Raw genomic sequence first — 23923 nt, forward strand, 5'->3', positions numbered from 1 at the left:
TGAATATCAACTCCCTGCAACCATTCATGAATGCCACATCGATTCTACCTTTACGGCAGAAAGATAGAACAGAGAGTGACCGAAGAATAAAGTTGGCCAAAACGCTGCAAGAAGTGTGCCGAAATACTCGCGCGGCAACCGAAGCAAAGCGGACTGGTCAGAGATTTGGTGATATGTTGACAGATGATAATTCCAAAGCAATGAAGGGCATAGTTGGCGTACCACAAGCCCATGTCGAACAGTCATTCGGAAAGTTAACGACCACGAAGGGCAGCAGGGCATTTCAGGGGCAAATGAGCGCGGATTCCTTTGCCGTCATGTTTGGAACCCCAATTTGAAGCCTTCGTTGGGCAAATACGCTATCTTTTATCTTTGAATCATGCCCGCAATACAAGTTCTACTCTTAAGCGCCTTTCCCTATGTTCTCTGATGCAATCAGTTCACAATATCTCGGCAGCCAGGCTGCCAGGGAAAGAGATTGAAATACTTAGGTCAAACATAGCCATATAAATCAGTCTCGTAGATCCAATTAAGTAAGATGGCTTGGATTTTATCGGTAGAAAGCTTCTCTCCAACTTCAGCTAATGAATGAAGCAAATTAAAGTGCGGATTCGCGTTCTCTATTTTAGATATAGTAGAGTGGGTCTATACCAAAGGTGGCTAATAGGAGCCCTTCATTGTCCCAATAGATTGCGCTATACTCAATCTGGTGCACGTGGACGACACTAGCCAAAATAGGTTAGACTGCTTCAATCCCGACAATGTTTTTTTTGGAGTGCAATAATCATGATGCTCAGGTATCTTTAATGATAGATGCAATATTATATCGGGGTTTCATACCTATGAACTCTCGTAGCTTTTATCGGGATTTTGATAATCCGGTGGGGAAATGACAAAGTACCTGCGCCTTCCCGCCCCGCCGGGTCTCTGCAGATGCCGGTTGGACATGCCTTTTAGCGCACGAATCCTTGGCCACTGATAACAAATCAATACGATAATGTGAGATTTGGGGGGCTTGGTTTGGGTCATTATTGTGTTCCTACACAATTGCCCTCGCACCTCTTTATCTTTCACCTCCATCCTTCTCTGACACCTACCTTTCGGTTACTATTCAACATGTTCTTCCAAAGTGCCCATGAGGAGAAAGACACAGAGGTCTTGCTTCATTTCATCCGGCAAAACCCACTCGGGGTTTTGATCACCGGCATGAACTCCTCCCAGCAAGACTTCCTACAATGCACCCACGCCCCATTTGTTGTGGATTTCCCAGAGGAATCTGGCAAGACGGATCCCTACCTCCGCGCCCACATCGCCAAGCAGAACCCGCAAGTCAAGACAATGATGGAGGCCGTGGATGACAAGCCGCCGAACGTTCTCGAACTAGACGACGATGTCCTAGTGCTCTTCAATGGCAAGCACGACCATTACGTGACCCCGAAATTCTACGTTGAAACAAAGCCAGATACAGGGAAGGTTGTGCCCACATGGAATTACTCCGCCGTCCAAGCCTATGGCAAGATGTCGCTATACTATGATGCCAAAACGCCCGAGACCGGCGCGTTCCTCGCGAAGCAACTGCATGATCTTTCACAGCATACGGAGAAGTCAATTATGGGGTACACTGGTGGCGAGAAACCGGAGCCGTGGCTGGTGTCCGATGCACCTACGTCGTATACTGATCTCCTGAAGAAAAACATTGTTGGGGTTCAGATTCGGATCACCAAGCTTCAGGGCAAGTTCAAGATGAGTCAAGAAATGCGGCCCGGGGACCGCGAGGGTGTGATCCAGGGATTTGCGAAGCTAGGTGGTGATACCGGTACTGCAATTTCGAATCTGGTGAAAGAGCGAGGTGAATTGCGTGATGCAAAGAAGTGAGACTCTTGATGCTAGAATGAAGATTCAACATGACATTACTCAAATTTACTTCCGTGGAACTCGAAATTACCAGTAAGGTCGTGACAGTGCGATAGTAGATACACAGAGGGATAACCCCAGAAATGAGTATAATCAAGGCTCCTCTAGACTCTAGTTAGGGTATGGTATAAGGTGTATACTACCTGATCAACCTATTGGGAACCAATTGCCTAGTTCTGCCCTTTTGTCCACATGTGACACGAGAGAAAACCTTTGTCGTTTTTATTGGTTGTTGACTTGATATATGTTCTGTATTAATCTTCTCTCGTTTGCAATAATAGTCAATGTTTGATAAACCCCCTATAGGTGATACATACATTTGAAGTCCTGTGACGTGTCTTTTCAGCCACAAGCAATTTTGAGAGTTCTCATCTTTTGTTTTGTTACAAATTAGACATGGTAAGGAAGTCAGGACGATGCGTACATAGCACATTGGTCAAAGGTATTTGTTTTCTGATCGTGGGAGTCATGATCGTGGGAGTCACTTATCTCCACAATTCGAGGAACCCGAGTCCTCGTGATGCAATAACCGGCATTATTCCGTATAGCTTGAGACTTAGGGCTCATGCAACTTATTTATGCAAACTGCTATTGGCTGTAGGACCCGATCGGCGTTCGAAGTATGCGTGCCCAGCTCCAAACAACGCGCTGTAGCGTGGACTACAGTATATCTACCCGAGTATACATATTGGGTCTGAGAATGTTTCGCCAAATAACCCATCATGGCGTTTGAACCCCGGCGTGTATTACAATTTGTAGTACTATGGTGGCGGGTTGGCGGGTTGGCGGGTTCGATGTCTGTTCTTGGAAGATCAACCCGCCTCATAATGGGTTGCCCTACCAAATTAGAATTTAGCCGTCCATATGATCGGAGTATAGACGTGGCTAGCAGTCCGGTATCAAATTATTATAGGACATATAAAGGGGCTATTATGATGACTAGTAAGGCAACAAAGGCCATAAGACATCTTCCATTGAACTTCTTATTACTTCGCCATGGCTTCAATGTTGAACTATTTCGGCTTCCACGCCCCTACCCCCAAGGAAGAAGCCAAGGCTTCTCCCGTTCGTGCCTTGCCTGCATCATGGTACACCTCACCAGAGATGTACGAGTTGGAGCGCCGAGCCATATTTTCGAAGAGATGGCTCTTCATCACCCACAGCATGCGGGTGAAGAATACCGGCGACTGGCTCCGTTACGAGATTGCAGGTTTTGACTTTATCATCACCCGTGATCGACAGGGCAACATCAACGCATTCCACAACGTGTGCAGACACCGTGCGTACCCTGTAGTTGAGAAAGAGAATTCCGGAAATTCCCAAATCCTGGCTTGTCGATACCACGGCTGGTCTTACGGGCTGAATGGCAAACTTGCTAAAGCTACGAAATACCAGGAGTTGAGTAACTTTGATAAGGAGCAGAATGGTCTTTTCAAAATCCACCTCAAGGTCGACGTTAATGGCTTCATTTGGGTCAATTTGGATGCGAAGGAAGTCCCAGAAGTATCATGGGAGGACCATTTCCGGGACGTCGACAAGCAAGAACGATACAAAGCCTACAACTTTGACGACTACGATCTTGACCACTCTTATGCGCTCGAAGGCGACTATAACTGGAAGATTCTGGCTGATAACTTCAATGAATGCTACCACTGTCCTACAACACATGCTGATATTCCTGAATTCCTCAATCTTGAATCTTTCGACAGCGATCTCAAAGACGGACACATCCAGCATCATTGCGAGTCAACGCCAGAGCAAATCGAGAAGGGCCTTTACACTGCCAGCACCTACTACTTCCCTATGTCTGCCATGGTTGTCTCGTAAGTATTTCTCAACCTATACTTTCACAAATAGAGCACCCGCTTACATATATAGGCCACATTTTATCATGATCCAGAAATTCCTCCCCTCAAGCCCCAAGAGCTCAAAGATGGCCTACGAAGTCTACCGAAACCGCAACTCCTCCGAGACTGACTTCAAGCTTATCAGCGATATGTATGCGCGCGTCATGGGAGAGGACAAAGTCCTCTGCAACAACGCACAAAAGAACCTTGACCGAAATGTCTTTACGAGTGGTGAGCTTCACCCTAAGTACGAGAAGGCGCCACTGTTCTTCCAGAGCACAGTCCGAGATGTCATCACGGAGCATTTTGAGCGTGAGAGAGCCGAAGGGCGGGAGATCTGGCCGGCGAAACCGAAGGTGTCATGCAACACAGAAGTCAGTGAGAAAGATGAGCAGATCTGCGCTTCTCTCGCGTGTGGATCCCAGAAAGAGCTTTTAGCTTGGTGATTGTCTTGAGAGGCAGTGCTTCTGTTGCATCGGTTTCTTTGTGATTAGTTTATAATCTTTGGAATTTAGCCTTATCATTTGAGCTTCCTAAAGTGACGTGGTAGACTCGAGGATGAAGAGGCAACCGTAGCAGAAATAGACATATCCATGCAGTAGATCTCCAGGTGTAAGAGGTGATAGTATTTGAGCTACGACATGTACACCTCCAAGGTTATTAAGGAGGGCAGTCAGAAATTTATATTGAGGCCGGATATATCAGGCACCAAATCCTGGAAACCTTACAGGAGAGTTGGCCAATGAGGATGCGGCTAATCGCCAACTCTCAGAAAATCGCCAACCTCCCAGAATATCAAAGCAAACAACATGCATACATGTTCAGATCCTGTCTGGAGCCCAGTAAAGAGGAGCAGAAGAAAGAAAGGGGGCGAAACTCGGCTATATCATAAATTGTTGAGACATTGGGATTTTCCAACAGGCTAACCCCCCTTCTGCCTAAGGATGCCTAAGGATGCCTAGAAAACAGCGCTAACAAAATCATATTGGGTCTAGTATGTCGGAAATTGAACTTTTATAAGGTTTGACACTGCCATTTCTGATAGAGAATTAAATTTCTTACAACCAAGAACATGGCATCATTCAATTTCCCCCGAGAGCTACTTGTGATCATCACATCTCTCTCGGATACGGAAACCCTCAAGGCCCTGAGACTGACAAACCACATATTATCCGCATTCGCAACCAAGAATCTATTTTCCACGCTCTCACTATACACCGATGATAAAAGCTGCGAGGCTTTTGAGTCAATCGTAGCCCATCCGCAGTTAAAAGAACATGTGCGCAAGATCCGCTTCAATACTGTCGAGGCCGACACTGTAAGTGAGATATCAAACTGAGATGGAACAATATAGTACATTCAAGGGTTGGCTAATACGTACATCAGGACTCCGGCGGAGATCACGACACACTTGAGCTACCTCTCAAATGGAAGGAGATCCTACCTATGCTTCCGAAATTTCCGAATCTTGAAAGCGTCGTGCTGCGCTTCGACCAAAACTGCTCGTTCGAAGATGATTATTTCGATGCCCCCCAGTCAGTTGAACACCGGGAAACCATCATAAAATGGCTGGGTACAGCGCTGGTGTCTTTAAAGCAACCCTTGAAAGAACTAGGGATCCAGAATCAGCAGAACATAACACCATTGAGCAAAGATTTCCAGCAAGTACTGAGCAAGCTGAGTTCGCTAAGACTGAATGTTATGCATGAGCTCGAATCTGCGTGTCCTGAAAATGAAATCGAGGTTCGTACTTGCTCCTGTTCAAGCTTACGTATAATTGTTCGTGCTAATTTGGGGAAACATCTGACAGAAAGACGAAGTGTACGAATTCTACACACGTATACTGCCGTCAGCCTGGCTGAAACCCACGATGGGATCACTTCGGAAGTTATCTCTATACTCCAACTTTTACTGGGGATTCTACCCCAAACTCAGTCTCGAAGGAATCCACTGCCCAAATTTGCAGTCGCTCACTCTGGGAAACTTCTCCTTTTTCGAAGAGCGACAACTCGATTGGATTCTATCGCACTCGTTAACACTTCAAGAACTTTACCTTGACGATTGTCCGATTTTATTCCGAGCAAGAATACTTGATGACGAATCCCAGCTTGCCAAATGTCCGCTACCGAAATCCAGAATGGAATTTCGAACTAGTGAGCAATGGTGCGATTCCTGGCACTACGATTATCCACGCCGGTGGAATGACTATTTTGCCTCATTTGAGACAGGCCTTCCACACCTCCGTCGTTTTGCAATTGGTCACAACCCAGGATGGGACTCGGATGATGGATGGGGGCTGCCATTTGAGAAAGAGCTGGACCTTGTACCGGTATTGATGCAGGAACGCTATATGGAGTTTGATGGAGGTATAGGGCCTTCTCAATTTATTTCATCACGGTGGGGACCTGAGCAGGAGGATTGGCCACATCGCGATGACGAAGATCGCGAGGCTTTGAAGGCATTATATCGGAAGATCAAGCAGCAGGTAGACTGTGGAGAGTTTGATATGGGACGTTACGAGGTTGCTGATTTGGTAGAAGTTCACTAGTGAATGGAAGCCAACGAGCTGGATGAAAGAGAAACAAGCAACTATTCTGGATTACTTTATGGAGGTATGGGGAACTAGCTGGTTTCTTTTCCAAAATGATTTCTAGCGAAGTCGACGTACATATTTGAGTTCTGTATAATGGAGACTCTGAATCTATAAAGCACGTGATCCGGAAGTTCAGGAAAGACAGAAGCCGAACCAATCAGAAGGCGGTGAAAGCGGGTATGTGCAAAGGGGCTCATCCCGGGGCTTTACCCGCGGATAAGAGCTACCCCGGCCACCCCGCGCTGGTATAATGGGGGATTCTCATTCGGCTGTTGAAGGGCTGACCGATGCCAGAATCGAACCATTTTTGATTCAAATAATCAAACCATTCGGCAGGTAGCAACGGGATTTTTACACCTTTGGCACGGTTGCAACTTCCCCACATTCATGACCAGCCGAACGATATGCCGTCGCCCACCATATATAGACCCTTAAAGGTCGCAGTTTCTTGACTTTCTTACCACTATCTCAACTCATTTTACAAAATGTCTCAACGCCAGTTTGACCCTACTTTCACTGCCTCTGTCATCAATGGCATGGGCACCAACGTCCCCGATCGTACTCGCGTGGTCTTGAGTTCTCTGATCAAGCACATCCACGACTTCGCTCGTGAGGTTGAGCTCACCCCCGCCGAGTGGATGCTCGGTGTTGAGTTCATCAACTCTGTCGGCCAGATCAGCACTCCTATCCGCAACGAAGGCCACCGCGTCTGCGACGTGATCGGTCTCGAGTCGTAAGTCTCTCATCTGCCTTGGTTTTTATTTAATTTTTATTTTCGAAAATAAAAATAAAAATAAATATTGGGAGGAAACCAAAGCTAATCGATTTCCATCAGTCTCGTCGATGAGATCGCCAACAAGATCATCACCGAAGACGGCATCACCCCCACCTCCAACGTTATTCTCGGCCCCTTCTGGTCTCCCAATGCCCCCTTCCGCGCTCTCGGCGACAGCACTATCCAGGACCCCAAGCCCAATGGCCGTGTCACCTTCATGCACGGTGCCGTTAAGGACATGGAGACCGGCAAGCCGATCGTCGGCGCCGTCCTCGACATCTGGCAAGCCTCGGCCAACGGCCAATACGATTTCCAGGACCCCACCCAGTCTGATAACAACCTCCGCGGCAAGTTCCGAACAAACGAGAACGGAGAATTCAACTGGTATTGCTACCACCCTACTCCCTACTCTCTGCCCACCGACGGTCCCGCCGGTGTTCTCCTCAGACTCATGGACCGCTCCCCCATGCGTCCCGCCCACATCCACCTCATGATCACCCACCCCGAATACGCCACCGTCATCAACCAGATCTACCCCAGCGACGACCCCCACCTCACCATCGACTCCGTCTTCGCTGTCAAGGATGATCTCGTTGTAGACTTTAAGCCCAAGACCGACGACCCCAAGGCCTCCCTCGACTTGGAGTACAATGTCAAGATGGCTCTCAAGAAACACCACCCCAACCCCAACTCTGCTCCCCCCGTGTCCTCTTTCGAGCGCCACAGCAAAGAGACCAAGGAGGCCCAGGGAAAGCTTTGAGCGGCTGGATAACGATTACACAAATTGGGACGGCGTTCAACATGACTCATGTACATTTAGCATTTTATTTGAATTTTCACGAGATAAACTCTCCTTTACACGATTTCTTTGTCCTTTACGCTGCACTTCCCCACATTAACGTCGCGTAGAAGGTCCGTGCTGCCGGCTTAAGCTTTCTAGCTTCGCATCCTGGTCAGCCCTGTGCGACTAGATCGTGTAGATCCCCCGCAATGCGGGCGATTTCTTAATTTGCATGCATGTACCCGCCTGCATGAAGACCTTGGCCCCGGAATCCGGGGCACATTTCGACCAGTAGAATTCAACGTCGACCTGGCCGCTAACCACACCCCCAGTGAAGCCATGGAGGCAGCGACACTACATCCTTCTTACTAAGATCAAGGGTCTTATAACGAGTGTAGTTTCCACTCTAACAACAGTCTAGGCTTATGGAGACCCCCGAATATCCAACCATCTATGCTCCATGACACGAAACTAGTAGGTAAAGCAAATGAAAAATATATCGTTCATTCTCTAGTCCCCACACAGAAGAAGCAAGTGTACTCCTGTAAAACCACCTAGAAAGTCCTCCGCGGATGACCCGATGGATCAGGCCGCCAAGAAATATCAATCTCTTCCTCGGATGGTTCTTGGTAGCCCGTGGAAGACTCGGGCTTTGCGTGGCGAAGACGATCTTCGTTGTTAAGGATGTTTGTTTTGTCAATGGCCTCCTTATAATCTCGGGCTGGGGGGTTGTTAGCAGGTCTGAAAGAAGTAGAAATTATGCGTGGGATGGGTCAGGGAAAGCTGCGTACTCATTCTTTCGTCGATGTCCGAGGAACCGGGCTGGAGAGGATCTTTCATCTCTGGAGCGTCATTCTGCTCATGTTCATGCTCGTGATGATGCTCGTGCTTATGGATATTGGCATGCGAGCGATTGATCATTTTGATGGAGTTGTCGAACAATAGACGTGGATTGAGCAATGTACAATGATGGAGGTGTTGGGAATTTGCTGGTGTTTGGAGATGTGGCTATAGCTTTATGCTGGGAGGATTATATCGTCATTATGACTATTAATGACATTTTGGAGGTCGCCAACATGAACTCGCCTCTCATTAGGGGGTGTTTTCTACAAATTTATTGGTTGGTTTAGATTGATATTATAATATGGTTGTGATATTAGGTCCAAGGGAGATCAGACGGACTGTCTGTAGTCGATGTTCGAAACCTTGCGACGAAACAAAGAGTAGTACTGTAAAGATCACCTAAGTTTGGGAAATTCCATCTGGAAATTTGCCTCAAATGCCATTGGATCAGGATTGGCCACCCGTGACAAGTGTATTTATCAGATACGTCTACCTGTGTGGGTACGCTTTAGGTATGTCTGTGTACGAGAAGCAGATGGATCGCGGAACGATTGGCTTCGATTGAAGGCCCTGGTACTCAACATCTGTCATTTTCTTTAAGAACAAGAACAAGGCTCGCCTTAAAAAAAAGGAGCTGTCACTTGAGTTGCCACAACCGCCTCATTTTGATCAGGCGCATCATGTGTCAAACCAGCCGCAGTGGCTATATGCCGTGTGTGTGAATTGGATTATACAACAAATGGGGGGTTTTAGCCATACCCAGCTGTAACAAAATTCATAAGGCCTTGGGTAATCAAGATAAGAAGCATGAAGCCACGGCATAATCTCATGCCATTTCCCAAGAATGATTTATCAAACTTGGGGCATACTGCGAAACTTCAGCTCTCTTCGTCCAATTCGAACGAGATCGGAGTTCAAGAGAGTTTCCTTCTCAAACCCATCCATGACCTGGTTCAGCACTGCTGCTGCAAGCTCACTCCGTTGTACGTTCGCAAGGGGCCGTCCGAAAAGGTTTAGGATACGGAAAAGGTTCGCCACTAAAGCTCGCGACCAAGTGGTGGAGTTTGCAATCGCACCAGGCTGAGCAATGCAGACCTCGACGTCCTCTTTCTCAGCAGGAAATTTAAGGACCATGAGTTCTGTATTGCACTATTTTAAGAAAAGACATATTAGCGTAAGATTCAGAAAGGATCATGGGCTTCTCATTGGTTACCCGCATGACCTGGTAGTCGGCCATGATTATTGGCCTCTCTGTTGGGTCTCGAGGTGTTCCCTGCGCACTCAGGTACATGAAACGAAAGGGACGCGCCGGTCCAGCCTTGTACATCGCCTCAAACCCAAGTTTCGTGCAGTCCTGGCAGACACGCTTAACTTCAGCAAAGTCAAAGCCACCAGTGCGGAATGGTGTGACAGCAACAGTCCTACAGGCACCATCGAAATGTCATAGTCAGTCTTGAGAAGACAAAGAGGGTGCTGTTTGAGGCATACCAAATACAAGCTTCGGCTCCAGCAAGCTCGGCCTTCACAATATCAGGGTATTCACCATAGTCGTGAATGTCAACGCTCCTCAGCTTTGATGTGTCGATACCTTCGTCGAGCTGCAGGGGCCTGCGAGCCAAAGCAACCACCCGAGTGATGTCGCGCATTTGCAAGCTTTGTCTCACGATCTCGGTGCCCAGGAGTCCGGTTGCACCAGCTACAATGAGCTTCATGTTTGCTCCAAGGTCTGGTTCCGAGGAAGAACGAGTATCTGTTTGTGGGGGAAGAAGAGTGACTTGAAAGGTTGGCAGGTGGGATAAGTATCGGGATTCAGGGACGGGAATGGTTTAAACCCGATAAGATACCTTCCCAGATGTATGATTTAGCTCCTTCCATACCTGTATTGATATCACCCTCATATTGGCAATTACCTAACCTCAATGTTCCAGGGCTATTCAACTCTTAACAATCTCCAGGGCTTTTATATATGGGTCCTGCAGGCCGGGAACCCGAACTATTTGCCGGCTCCACTTCCCGAGGTTGTTCGGATCTTCTAAGAATCCCGATGGAGGCTACGCTATTTCTTACAGGCTACGCAGAAAATCCTCAGATGTAATAGGCTAATAAGATAGAGGAATACCTGGTAAAAAGAAAATCGAGCTAGCAAATGATAAATGTGGGCCGAATCCCACACAAACAACGGATATGAATACAGGGCAGAAGGGAGTGATAAAGCAAACACGTGTCAGACTATTGCTTTTTGACTTACAGGAGCTTGTTTCATTTAGACTGTGAATGATTTTGGACACGATGGTGAAATATACCCCATCGGGAAGCGTGAGTGACACTAACATATTAGCGAAATCCTGCAAAGTCACCACTGGATGGTCGGAAACCTTTTTGTTTGCATTTCTGAGCACCCAAATAGGGCCTCTGACTGATATAAAACAACTTCAATCACATATAACAAGCTGTCTTTCAAATAATGTATTCGCAAACACTTTCTTTCGCGATCGCATCCTGGCTGGCCCTAACGGTCTTGGGCAACTTGTTCGATCCTAAAAGTTATGCCAAGCCAGATGTCATAGTCTCCGATATTGTCGTTGTTGGAGGAGGCTGCTCGGGAACATATGCCGCCATCAATCTACGCAAGCTGGGCCAAAGCGTAGTTATTGTGGAAAGAGAAAAACATCTAGGTGGCCACACAAACACCTACACTGATAAAGCTACCGGTATCACTATGGACTACGGCGTTCAGACGTTCCTGAATAGCTCGATCACGCGTGACTACTTCGCGCACTTCAACATCTCCCTTGTCAACCACACCCGATCTAATATCGCCACCTCGCTGGCGGATTTTAACACAGGAAAACCTGTGTCTGTTAATCCTAGTCGGAACCTTACCGGATGGGCCGTTCAGCTCGTCCAGTATCCTTGGCTGGACTCCACCTGGAAAATTCCACACCCTGTTGCCCCAGACCTACTCCTACCATTGGGGGACTTTCTCGTCAAATATAACCTTACCGATGCTGCTTTTAACCTTTACTTCAGCTCACAGGGAACATCAAATCCACTGCAGCAATTAACAGTCAACGTGATGAAGATGGTCGACCCAGTGTACCTGAGTGAGATAACAGGTGCTGGTCTTGTCACCGCAGATAACAATAACTCCGAGCTATATGTTAAGGCTCTTGCTGAGCTAGGATCAAACGTCCTCGTCTCCTCGACCGTGACAGTTGCTGCAAGACCACAAAATGGACAAGGCGTCTCACTGGTCGTCAAGACGCCCACTGGATCCAAGCTAGTTCAAGCATCCAAGCTTCTGATCACCATTCCACCAACTCTAGAAAACATGATACCATTTAACCTCAGCCCACAGGAGCATCGGGTCTTCTCACAGTGGAGCTACATGGGCTACTATACTCTGGTACTCATTAACACTGGCTTGCCCGAAGGGTACCAGTGGATCAATGCGAACAAGTATTTCGCAACGTATCACATTCCTCAGCAGCCTGGAGCTTCCCAGATTACAAGTACGCGTATTCCAGGAGTGTTCTACGTCTGGTACCGCAGCCCATCACATATGACGCGGTTAGCAGTCGAGAAAGCGACCATTCGGGCCATTCAGAAGTTGCAGAAGGCACATAACTTTACAATTACAACCCCCAAAATCATCAAGTTCAAATCCCACACACCTTTCAAGCTGAGTGTGTCAGCTCAGGCTATCAGCGACGGGTTCTACCGTGATCTGTATGCGCTGCAGGGTAAGCGAAACACTTGGTACACCGGCGCTGCATTGATCTCTCACAACGGAGGGGTTATCTGGAAATTCACGCAGGCACTACTGTCCCGGATTGTTGCATCTTGATGGGATATCGCTCGCAGCTGGATGTGGGGTATTTCTACATATGACTTGAGAGTGCATCAGTCTTCATGTTAAGCTTATTATTATCTGCCCAAGCCCGTTTGGGACAATTTATCCTGTATTATTATTGAACAATATTGATAGAAATTGTGCTTCTCACCGTTTCTCTGAGTTTTGCGTTTATTAAAACGCTAAGACTGAAATAGAAATTACCGTGCGAAATTAGCTAATTTTCATCGATATTCCCGAGATACATCTGGTTCATCAAGTGTGATGCGCCCATCGCCTCCAGGGCTAGTTAGTTACCTATATTGCCGATTATGTAAGACATTAGAACTGCTGTTGGTTTATTGGTGTTAAAGGCTCTTGGTTCTTTCGCTTTTACATCTGGTGCTAACATGTGTTCAACAGACTTCTCTATAATAGATTTTGGATCGAGACCCTTTCAATTCGTGGTCATGTACGTGGTCATATACTTCATTCAATTTCATAGCCCTAGATTGTGCTTAGATTGAGCTTAGCCGGACAAGGAACCAACTATACCGCGTGTTGATAAAGACCAACAAGTATCACACTGTCCCATCTCAAATCTACCATTTGAAAACATCCACACGATCAACCTCCTCAATCTACTCAATTTCAGGGCCAAACGCTCAGGCTCTTAAACTGCCACCATTTGGAATGTCGTACAAGCCGAACCTTGCATCCTTATCCGACCTCCGTTCTTAGAATCACAAAGTTTCAGTTGGTGGTTATGACACCAGTAGTCTGCATGCCCAACACACTCAAGGAACTCTCAGGTAGCAACAGCTGGGGCTCATCAGTGTACAAATCCAGAGGAGTAACATTCGAGACAGTGGGTCTTCCCTGCCCCGCAGTCACATTTGTATCCTGACTCTGGGTCATAGTAGCATCTATAGACCGGTCACAGGCTGGGCATATGGTGTAGTTAACGCGACGGGCCTTGAGCATACGTGGCTCGATGAGTTTATGGTAGACCCCTTTAGCAAAGGAGCGGAAATATAACAGACTAGAACGATTAGTATATTGGGGAGACCAGGTTGGATTCCAGTGAACAAACTTACGCGAGGAGGACACATGAGAGGTTGGAGTAGATCTGTGGAATACCACGGGAAAGCTTGTAGTTCTGGGGAGTAAACCATGCGCTGATCTCTTGAGAAGAAAGAATGACGGTTCCGGAAATGTATACTCCGACCATCAGCAAGGCCATCAATAAATCAGTAGCGATTTCGAAGGATGAATAACATTGATTCTTGGATTTGCGATATTTGAGGAGCATGAATGCAGGCGTGACAGTGGAAATCGAGATCTTTGAATTGTTAGATAGGGGGTTTTTTTTATCATGAAAGGAGAAGAAGGCATACCGCTAGGAGTTGAATCCATGTTTGAGGGCTACCACCAGTGATAGGGACAGCAGCGAGAGCGCATGGCCACGAAATCACCGAGAGAAAGGTCTGAGTCTTGCGAGTTCGAGAGAGCGGGTGTTTGGCGGAACACATTCTTTCGGACATTTTCACTTTGATGTTTCTTGGCTGTACAAGATAAGATTAAATGTGAGGTTTATGGGGATTTGGAAGTCAATGTTCTCATTTATTAAGCAACTGGTTTGATGGCCCCCGGCTCTGCCGGGGCAACACTAAACACTGTTGCCTTGTATAATCAGTCTGCCTGGGGCGACTTAGTGTGGGTAAAAATAGATGCGGACCTTTAATAGGCTAGTTTCAATCAACACCGCTTTTAAAGTTACCCCGGGAGACGATGTTTAGACCCGCAAAAGGAAAACATGCAAACGAACTACCAATCACTCTACTATTCAAGTCATATCATATGAAAGAATCCAATATATCCGATACTGCCAGAACCATGACGCCATGTTAAGAACCAAAATCGTTCGAGATGTCCAAAGGAAAATAAAATAGGTAACCGTGCCAAGCAACACACCGGGTGATGCCATTTGTTTCGCCAGATCACACGTTTCATATCAAGCATACAATTTCCAAGGTTGATAGAACCTCTGCTCCAATATCGGGTCCGATCGGGTTAACCCGCAAGTGGAGTAAGAGGGATCCATGGATCTCATAGTCGACCAGTTGACATGGTCGTTTTGGTGAACTTGTGGTTTTCCGGATAAATACCCCTTACCGGTGCTCTCAGAAGGAAATTATATTGGGGAACCGGAAGAAATGCTTTGTCTCAAGACACAGTTCTGTGGTGACTAGATTGGTGCCAACGCAAGCTGGTTGTTGAAAAGATTTGGTAGAAATAACGAAATTCAATAGCGCCTGTTGCGATGTGAGTATGATATCTTACATCTTATACCAGCTCAGAACCCCATATAAGCCTCGTCCATCTTCTTTGTTGGCGTTTCCCATCGATCTATATTGGACTTAGGCAGTGGGAGTCGGATATGCGCACTCGAACATGGACAGTCTTAGGTGAAAGCTGGCTTAAGTAGACCAGGGAAGTATTCTTGAGCGCGATTGAGACTAACTATAACACTACGTTGACATTATAGTTCCCTCTACTATGAAATACCCCAGGAGTGTGGCTCCTCCGGGAGGAGCAGCTCGCGGTAATTCTGACAGAACAGCAGCATACAGTTGAACCGATTCTCGAATAGCACAGTTGAGATACGGCATAGCCAGTCATCGGGATGACAAAGGCGTTCCCAAAGGACCCGTGGACATCGAGTCGGGAATAGGTGATGTCATATTTTCACGTGCTATCGTGTATAGTTTGAAACTGTCCTCTGCTGGCTTCACACCTAATGACTTGGTGCCTAGCGCGACCAGCTAGGGTACTTGGTTATTCGGCGGCATGTTGTGGAGTTTTGAAGTGATGAATTCATACGCCTGTTCTTTCCTTGTATGATGTACGTCAGTTGTAGAGAGTTTATCTAGATGGAAGAAAAATTCCACACCAAACCCGTTCCAGTTTGGTAACTCCGGGCGGACTTACCCACAGTCCGGCTCGGCCCGGCGCTAACAGGTATGAACCGTTGATCATCGGAGGTTATCCCAGAACTTTATCCAGTTTGTTGTGGGTGGCCCCTAGGACGGGCAAGCTTGGACTCGGAATATCATTCCTGAGAAAGGAGCGAAAAAAAAAAACATGAAAATCTGTATAAATTCAGTCTGTTCCCGTCTTGATCAAGCGTGGGATGACTGTGTTCTTTTGTGGTTGTTTCGATGCACACATGCTATGGGGCATTTTGCGTCTAGTATTTGTGACATTTAGTGCAATACTTGGACCGCCTGGAATATGCCGTTAGTCCGAACTTGACAACAGCAATAGGGGTGGCCGTATCCCCCCGCTATTGCGACACTCCATATCGACAGAGATCCTACAGGAACCGAATCTGGCTAGTCGAGATTCTGATAATGACCAATGATTAAGCATCGGATTACTATCCAGATGCACAAAGGGAAGCAGAGCCTCGTGCCAAAGGTCACATGGCGTTAAAGGACTATAGCCTTTTACCAATTCCAAATATGCACAGCCATTACCGACTCGGGGGGAGATAGTGAGCCTAACAAGATTGGAGTTTCCGCAATATTTAAAACCGTGAGTAGTTGCCGTGAATAGCTGCTGCGCCCCGGATAAGCCCCGCCTTGTCATAACGGCGGCAGCACGATGATGCAGGTCCGGCAAGCGGATGTGTGTAGATGCAGTCCACAGCTCTTAGCGTGTGATTCTTTTTTATGTCAATTCGACCCCTAACCAAAAGGTAGTTTAACAAGCTGCTGACTGTTAGAACGAGATGATGATATATTTATGCTGCACTAGGTGTGTATCTACCGTGTTTGGTTAGTGTAGCTCCCCAGTATGCGACTGTCTCGCGTGGCTCTCACAGGGGAATATTAACCAATAATAGAGGGTTTTATTTATACTGTTGGGCAAAGGGAGTATGTACATCTATCTCTCGGTCAATGGTCAGTCGACCAGGACAAGTCACATCCACTGTTTTTTCCTCAAGTCACAGTGTGTTATTGTTTGTGGTTGCAACAATAGCAAATTGTTGTCTTTCCATGGCCACAAGGGGCATGTACTAAGTGCCATTCAACTTACCACAAGAAACCTCTTTGATTTGGTTCAAGCTATCACGCCATAGAGGCGCAGATCAGTGGGAGAGACTTCCGGATGTTCGGCTCTACCTGATCTCTCTGTAACCCAACCTATTTTTTTTGATACGCTCAGCCATGGATCTAGATCTTCATTCTGTCGATCAGTTATATCTGACTAAATGTCAATGATTGCATTCCCAAAGCCTGCATTTAAGTAAAGATGCGATGGTTCCTCCAAAATCTTATGTCAACCATGGGATATATAAACACCAAGCCTACCAAGCACAGCACATATAATACAAGTTCTGTATCGGAGATTGAAGAGGTTCTGAAACCAGCCAATGACACAATTAATGCCCCGTACATTTTGGCTTCTCAATGCACGGATCATAAATGCTTTGTGCTACACTCTTCTGGCTCCACTAGGGCGAGAACCAGCTTTTACCTCCGGCCCTGCTTGTTATAGCAGGTGTGATTTCAAATACCAATTCCAAATCACCGTCCACGTGCTGCATATGTCGCGGTTGAGAACAATAATAGCCAGTCGGTGTAGCGTACCCATATAACAACCTGCCACACTATGAACAGTTTGAAAATCCGAACCTCAACCTTGATGAGCAACTAACCAATTCGGCTAACAGACCGAACATCAGAATGCCAGATTATCCAACCTCCGATCAACAATCGACAAACATGGCTAACCCGCTGGTACATTCTACCACCATCCAGCTTATGTATACTACCCAAGTGGCGCGACGAAAAGACTAACGCCGCAGCCAGCGCAGGGACGGAAGTTTATTCAAAGCTATCAAGATCATTAGCCGTTTAGCCTCCATAAAGCACCATCTTGGTTACCTGAAAGGCGTGAGGAAGTCATGAGTATGGGGTCATTTAGAATGCAGCGCTGATCACACCATGCGTAGGACAGTCTTTTTGGGCTTTATCGGGGAAGAAGAGTGGACTTTCGACAAGTACAAGTTGCCAAATGCGGAAGATCATGAAGGAAACTTTCTACAAGGGAGGGTGTCTGGCAAAAAAGTAGTCAATCTATAATTACCGACGCTTGAGCGACTCAGGCACGAGTGCACTCGGTAGTCTGAGTCAATAGCTATAAATACCCACTACAAATACCTGTCTCATTGATCAGATACTCTTGTTCTTCCTGGAGGCGTGGTAGCATCAAAATATCAGCACTCTATTAAAATTCTCAATATGTCTGGCTCACGACAGCAGCCTGGACTGGTGAGACAATTGCCACCTAGCTCATAAGGCGACTCTTGGCGCTGATATCTTAGGCTTGCGAGGAATGCCGCAAAAAGAAACTTCGATGCGATAGGCGACGGCCTCAATGTGACCAGTGCGAGGACTCTGGTACAGCGTGCCTTGTGAATCAGGTTCGCTCGCCACGGGGTCCCAAGAAGGGACATCTCAAGGCTTTGCGTAATCGCATTGGTTCGTTGGAAATATGACCTATACACATTCCCTACTAATTTAGTTCCAAGCTACACTGGAAAGTATTATAAATCGTGACCAGGGCAGCCTCGGTCTCAAGGAAGTATTGGACGGCAGTGAGAAATATCACTCCAAGGAGACAGTTCAAATTCTTAGCCCACCTCAAGATTATATCCCCAATTCTACAAACGTCGAATGCCGTGATATCACATATTCCATTGAAACATCAACAATAAACTCACCTGTTACTATTACACCAATGACCCCCCTGATCAAGAGAAGTCAGATATACTCGAGGCAGATCTGTACGCAAAGCCCACACTCCAACTCCAAATATATCTAACAAAAAGTGAAGAGATCAGCTATATTTTGACAGAGTACACCCTGTCGCGCCGATGCTCCACCAAGGCCGGTACTTCTCCTGGTCACAGATATTCAACAAACCACCTTCTCACATCTGCTTGCAACTTGCAATGTGGGCACTAGCAGCAGCTTCATCTGCCCATTTACAACACATGCGAGAGTCCCTCTATACCCGTGCGCGGTCCGGGATTGAGGCTCTAGATCACGATATTGAATCTAGTAATGCGGCCTGTCTCCAGACAGCCCAAGCATGGCTTCTTCTAACTCATTATGAGTTCCGCTACATGAGCTACCGTCGAGCTTGGTTTACCGCAGGACGCGCCTTTCGAATTATCCAACTGGCCAAACTCCACGAGATTGATCGGCTTAATGACGTTACCGTAAACATGGCACACCCCGAAGCATGGGCCGAGGCCGAGGAAAATCGACGGACATACTGGCTGGCCTATTGTCTCGACCGCTTCCTCAATATCTCTGACGATTGGCCTCTAAGTCTACACGAGGAAGCAGTGAGCAATTACTAGCCCTTCTATAGAATTCCTCGAGTGACACTAACATCTACTCCAGCTCTGCATATATCTTCCCGTCTCCGAATCGGATTTCCAGCACAGCAGACCAGTCTTTATGGACTCCTTATATGACGAGATCGAGACCTCCGGACAGAAAATGCTGCCGCCTTTCGCGGAGACAATCGTCCTGGTCACGCTATGCTGGCACAGCGTTGCATTCCAGCGCGCTGCACACGGTGACAAAACATCTCCGAGCGACGGAGATACCTGGAAGCGCCATACTAGCCTGTACCAAATGGTACAACAGCGGCTGATGCTGATCTCGCTACCCCCGTCCGCGCCCGAACTCCACGACCCTATGCGTCTCTTCACAAACATGCTCGCCAATGCTGCTGTGATATGGTTCTACAACATAATGGAGACCCTGCAAGTGGAAATTGAAGATGAGATTATCCTTGTTCCACTCTACTCCGCGTACGAAATAGTAGGTTTGGCGAAGCCGCTCACCCGATCCAGCTTTTTCAAGGTGAGACTTTCCCCTTCTGCCCCGTGAATTTACCGAAGGTGCTGTGTCTCACGAGGTTGTACAGGCGCATGCGTTTTCTCCCATGCTACTCTATCTCTCGGCAAAGTTTCTCAAGGCACATGCTGATCAACTGAGTACGTGTATCCCCGCGTCGGAGGAAAAACAGCAGAAGTTGGAGGATTTGAAAAAGGCCTTGCGGGTTTTGCAGGGTGGGAATAATTTAGCTATGAGCTACTTGGAGCTGCTCGATTCGGACTCGTTTCAGAAATTGTGCAACCTGTCGACTGTCCATGGATGTACTATGTCTGAAGTCACAGATCAGCAGGAGCCACCTTTCTTTTTGGATATCATGAATCTTTTTTAGCTCGCTATATGGATAACAGGCAGGCCCTGAGTTACCCCTTTCGAATTATTCTCCTAGGTCTTGGATTGGCGCTCAGATGTAGTGTTCGAGTGGTCGGCGTCTTCGAATCAAATGTCATTCATTACTTTTCCCCCGTAGGCCGCGGGATATTGAGAATTTATTCACTTAACTATCATTATGAGCTTGATTTTCAATTCACTTCGTGATGAATACCATGTTACTCGGTTTGCGTATATCTAAGGATTCACCTCAATGGCTAGATTCAACTCGGGGTTTAATTGGTCTTTCTTGAGTAACGGTACCTACACAGCAGTGCTCAGTCAGATATTCCAAAAATCCTGCTGGATACCTCCTGTAGATCTATCTAAGAGACGTCCAGAGGTCGGAGACTCTCCTTGGGAGCTACAGAAGGTTCTCTCTCTTCTCGATGAAAGGTCAACTCTATCCGATGGAAAAGAAACTTGGCAAGGGTGATATTCCTAGGAAACTACAAATACAATGGCTACGGAAGAAACCCCGTGCCCGATGGAGGCGGTCACTCGCCTCGGCGATATCCTTACTCCCCATCCTTCCACAGAATTCACCATGTCATCCTCCTGCACACCTCAAGACAAATTCAAAGGGAAACAACCACCTTCTGAGCAGACACGCCCCTCATGTGACAGTCCATAGCACTTTGGATTTGTTCCAGACCCTTCCCCACAATACGCGGCTTAGGAGCAGCAACAAAAGTCCCACCTGCAAGGGCCTCAGGGAGGAACTCACGGTAAATCATAGCGCCAACCTCGGTATGGGCCGCAGAGCTACCGAAAATTGACTTGGTTTTCACGCCGCGGCGCTTCGACTTGATGAAAATTTTGATGTCGGACCACTTTGAGGCTGCCATAGTACGGAAGAGTTGGAAGGTTGTGGTTGGGACTTTTTCCGGGAACGGGAAGCCGGCTTGGGCAACAAACTTCGAGCCGTTGGTCTTTGCGAGAATTTTGATGCAAGCTTCAGTCGAGTCGTTTCCGATAGCGATGGCGCCGACAACCATCTTATCCTTCAAAAGATGGATTATTTGCGGAATGGTTAGCTCATTGCGGTAATCAAAGACGGCGGAAGCGCCCAGAGTAGTGACATATTCAAAATTTTTGGGAGAGCAAGTGGTGATAACCTCATATCCAGCCAATGCGGCAAGCTGGATGGCGTTGCAGCCGACGCTGGTTGATCCACCCCACACCAGGACTGCTTCGGGGAGCGAATTCGGGGCTGCACGCAGCAAGTTGCCAGGGCGATTAAGAAAGAGAAACTCCGATTGGAACAAGGCGGTTGCGGCAGTTGATAGACCGAGGGGAACGACGCAAGCTTCTTCGTAGGAGAGCCAGTCCGGGATCTCCGTGACCATGTGATCACGGATCACAGTGTAGTGTTGGAAAGCACCCTCAGACGACCTGTTGACGGCTGGGTCCATGGAGAGGGCGTGAGCGAGAACCCGATCACCAACCTTAACGTTAGAGACCTTGTCACCAAGCTGAACGACCTCACCGGCACAGTCATTTCCGAGCACAACCGGGTAGTTGATCCAGGAGAACATCTTGTCACCCATCAACTGCTTGGTCCATTCAACGGGATTGACAGCCACAGCAGCATTCTTGATGATGATTTGATGGGGGCCTGGAGGTGTGTATGGTGCGACACCGACCATGAGTGGGTGAGCTGATTTGGCAGTAAGCCACGCAGCTTGGTTAGAAGGAGCCTGGATAGTACCACCCGGGACACTGCGAGGCTGGTTAGAGATATTCTGATTCTGGTCAGAGGTGAGCTGGTCAGAGGCAATCTGGTCACAGGAGATCTTATCAGAATCCTCATCACAGGCGATCTGGTCAGCATGGTTAGAAGACATCTTGGCGATGAAGGGAGGGGACGGAAGATGGAGAATCAAAAATACCAAAGCTAGGTAGTAAATGCTAGAATATAGACGCGTGAATAAAATAAACATGGACGCGTGTCAAAAAGCAGCGAAACAAAGATATAAGTCGAACGCGTCGGACGCGATGTTAGATGGAGGAGGAAAGAGGCAAGAGAAAATGGAAAGAGTGACCCTAGACATTGTATGAGACAATCCACAATTCACAGGTGTATGAGTATACATCTTCTGGAGCTAGAAGTATATAGCGTACTGAGATCATGCGTCGAATGAGTCATTGTCAATTACCGTACACGCCTATGAAATGTTCTAGGAAGGCATTCGCTAGGACAACGGCAATCTATCTGGCCTGATTCATGCCCACTCGGTTTCTCTCATTTTCTTTGTAGTTGTTATATAAAGACCACATCACCCAGTACAGATTACTATGACTGGAAACAGAGCCATATAGAAAGAACATTTTTTGAACAGACATCACATATTTTGTCCTATTGTCTACACATTCCCTTCGACTGAAAGATAAGTGTTGCTGCATCGAATTCGATCGGCCAATACATTATCGGGATAATATCTTCCATGAACCATCTAAGCACTAGCCTATGCTTCTGGTAATTCATTAATAGTCGGAAATTGCAAAAGCTCGAGAGATTCAATTACCCTACCTCCTTTGGCCAAATTTGCGTGCCTAAACCATATCCATCACGTCTCAGTGTAGTAGGGGCTCTAGGTAATAGCCTCAAACCTCAGAGTATCGGTACGAGTATAACGGTGGCACAGGCCGCTTGACATGTCCCGAAAGCTGAATTGCAACCGATGATGGAGGCAGGTGCACTTGCGCGCATAGTGGCTCCCCAGGTGAGGCCTGCTGCTGAGTAACAAGCCATGACAACTGCGGCACACCCGGTACTTATACCCCGATGTACAAGCAAACAATCATGGGATGGTCCAATCAATAACCTGACAAATTTTGAAAGCGGAGGGAAGTGAGGCAACACCGCTTGCGAGCTTTGAATGAAATAGAAGTCCACAAGGGTACAATGAAGAAAGTCTTAATTCAGATGGTTTTATCACCGCCTAAATGACATTGGTAACAGAGAGTCTCTATCCCATAACCCACCGGGGACCTTGAGTGGTTCAAGCAGTCTTTGAGTGCATATACACAGGATTCTAGGCCGCAATGTACTCAAAATAAAACCTCCCTCGACCTAAGAGACTCACCTAGATCTGAAATGCGAAAGTACTCGAGGGCAGTTTGCTGTCCTGATAGTTGGATTGTGGGCTTGCGAGGCCAAATCTTGAAGTACTTCTGCACCTTCGTGCAGCGCGCGACTTTCTCGGGGGTCTTCCTCCACCAGACTTAGTACCACCATTTTATACCTGAATATTTGAATGTTCAGTTCAATCCTTTCGCGGAGTTATCATACTTTCATCGAAGACACGATGGAAACCAACCTCGAAGTCTGATACAGTGACCGAATTAGGTTTAGCCTCCTCGGAGTGGAGACTTCGGTGGATGGATCCGCTCCGGCGGAGTCTAAACCATTTTAGGAAGTATTGCCCAGCGCGTACCTGCCTACAGCAATATGGAAAGCATACAAGCCCGAATTTGCCAGTCGAAAAAAAACATGGATTTCGCATCATTCTTCATGGACTACTTGAGCGCTGCATTATCGATTTCCTTAAGCGAAAATACCTTCAGCCTGAATTTCTTAAGCGCCTCCTCTTTGGAAGACCTCCTCTCTGTATTGGAAACGGCACTACATATAATCAATTTTCTTGCCTTGGTTTCTCTCTTTCTTTCATGTCACCGGGAATTATAAAAGAGCCCCATACATCCCTCGAGATATCTGGTAATGGTTTAGATGTTGTTGACTCTCACGCAACGCGGGTGGTTACAGTGGATTGGAGGTCCAAAACCTCATCTCATTGCTTGATGATGTCCAGTGTGAACTGGTTGGCTTGCACTTGAAAATGCTTGTTTTGGAGGGATTGTTTCCCTATGTCCTCGTAGCATTGAATGGCCTCTCGTGCTTTCTCTTGATGATATCGCTGCTGTCCCTCTCGGCATTATTGTTTCTTCTCGGTAATCTGGTTCGTGTTTCAGGTCCCGTTCTGCTG

General features: G+C 47.1%; 10 protein-coding genes across 10 annotated transcripts; 6 read left to right on the top strand and 4 right to left on the bottom strand.

Moving 5' to 3' along the window:
* Positions 1–1116: 1116 nt before the first annotated feature.
* N7517_004766 (FMN-binding negative transcriptional regulator) lies at positions 1117–1875 on the top strand (the record flags this gene model as incomplete). Its single annotated transcript, XM_056722496.1, has 1 exon — positions 1117–1875. The coding sequence occupies one exon, from the start codon at positions 1117–1119 to the stop codon at positions 1873–1875; it is 759 nt and encodes a 252-aa protein (XP_056578746.1).
* A 1035-nt stretch (positions 1876–2910) lies between these two features.
* N7517_004767 (aromatic ring-hydroxylating oxygenase subunit alpha) lies at positions 2911–4207 on the top strand (the record flags this gene model as incomplete). The annotated part of the gene is made up of 2 exons (XM_056722497.1): positions 2911–3737; positions 3793–4207. 2 exons carry the CDS (start codon positions 2911–2913, stop codon positions 4205–4207), a joined length of 1242 nt encoding a protein of 413 aa, XP_056578747.1.
* Positions 4208–4833: 626 nt separating this feature from the next.
* N7517_004768 (uncharacterized protein) lies at positions 4834–6309 on the top strand (the record flags this gene model as incomplete). The annotated part of the gene is made up of 3 exons (XM_056722498.1): positions 4834–5079; positions 5148–5504; positions 5572–6309. 3 exons carry the CDS (start codon positions 4834–4836, stop codon positions 6307–6309), a joined length of 1341 nt encoding a protein of 446 aa, XP_056578748.1.
* Positions 6310–6839: 530 nt separating this feature from the next.
* Positions 6840–7889, top strand: N7517_004769 (putative catechol dioxygenase; the record flags this gene model as incomplete). The annotated part of the gene is made up of 2 exons (XM_056722499.1): positions 6840–7087; positions 7190–7889. The coding sequence occupies 2 exons, from the start codon at positions 6840–6842 to the stop codon at positions 7887–7889; spliced, it is 948 nt and encodes a 315-aa protein (XP_056578749.1).
* Positions 7890–8464: 575 nt separating this feature from the next.
* N7517_004770 (uncharacterized protein) lies at positions 8465–8831 on the bottom strand (the record flags this gene model as incomplete). Its single annotated transcript, XM_056722500.1, has 2 exons — positions 8465–8631; positions 8702–8831. 2 exons carry the CDS (start codon positions 8829–8831, stop codon positions 8465–8467), a joined length of 297 nt encoding a protein of 98 aa, XP_056578750.1.
* Positions 8832–9605: 774 nt separating this feature from the next.
* Positions 9606–10465, bottom strand: N7517_004771 (uncharacterized protein; the record flags this gene model as incomplete). Its single annotated transcript, XM_056722501.1, has 3 exons — positions 9606–9902; positions 9967–10174; positions 10242–10465. 3 exons carry the CDS (start codon positions 10463–10465, stop codon positions 9606–9608), a joined length of 729 nt encoding a protein of 242 aa, XP_056578751.1.
* Positions 10466–11217: 752 nt separating this feature from the next.
* N7517_004772 (amine oxidase, flavin-containing superfamily) lies at positions 11218–12600 on the top strand (the record flags this gene model as incomplete). Its single annotated transcript, XM_056722502.1, has 1 exon — positions 11218–12600. The coding sequence occupies one exon, from the start codon at positions 11218–11220 to the stop codon at positions 12598–12600; it is 1383 nt and encodes a 460-aa protein (XP_056578752.1).
* Positions 12601–13338: 738 nt separating this feature from the next.
* Positions 13339–14129, bottom strand: N7517_004773 (uncharacterized protein; the record flags this gene model as incomplete). The annotated part of the gene is made up of 3 exons (XM_056722503.1): positions 13339–13627; positions 13683–13927; positions 13983–14129. The coding sequence occupies 3 exons, from the start codon at positions 14127–14129 to the stop codon at positions 13339–13341; spliced, it is 681 nt and encodes a 226-aa protein (XP_056578753.1).
* Positions 14130–17894: 3765 nt separating this feature from the next.
* Positions 17895–19896, top strand: N7517_004774 (Zn(II)2Cys6 transcription factor; the record flags this gene model as incomplete). Its single annotated transcript, XM_056722504.1, has 6 exons — positions 17895–17924; positions 17978–18134; positions 18185–18439; positions 18492–19006; positions 19065–19532; positions 19597–19896. The coding sequence occupies 6 exons, from the start codon at positions 17895–17897 to the stop codon at positions 19894–19896; spliced, it is 1725 nt and encodes a 574-aa protein (XP_056578754.1).
* A 616-nt stretch (positions 19897–20512) lies between these two features.
* Positions 20513–21781, bottom strand: N7517_004775 (zinc-binding alcohol dehydrogenase family protein; the record flags this gene model as incomplete). Its single annotated transcript, XM_056722505.1, has 1 exon — positions 20513–21781. One exon carries the CDS (start codon positions 21779–21781, stop codon positions 20513–20515), a length of 1269 nt encoding a protein of 422 aa, XP_056578755.1.
* Between the last annotated feature and the right edge of the window lie 2142 nt (positions 21782–23923).

The sequence above is a fragment of the Penicillium concentricum genome (assembly GCF_028827145.1).
Source record: "Penicillium concentricum strain IBT 3081 chromosome Unknown utg000002l_segment0_segment0, whole genome shotgun sequence".
Taxonomy (NCBI): domain Eukaryota; kingdom Fungi; phylum Ascomycota; class Eurotiomycetes; order Eurotiales; family Aspergillaceae; genus Penicillium; species Penicillium concentricum.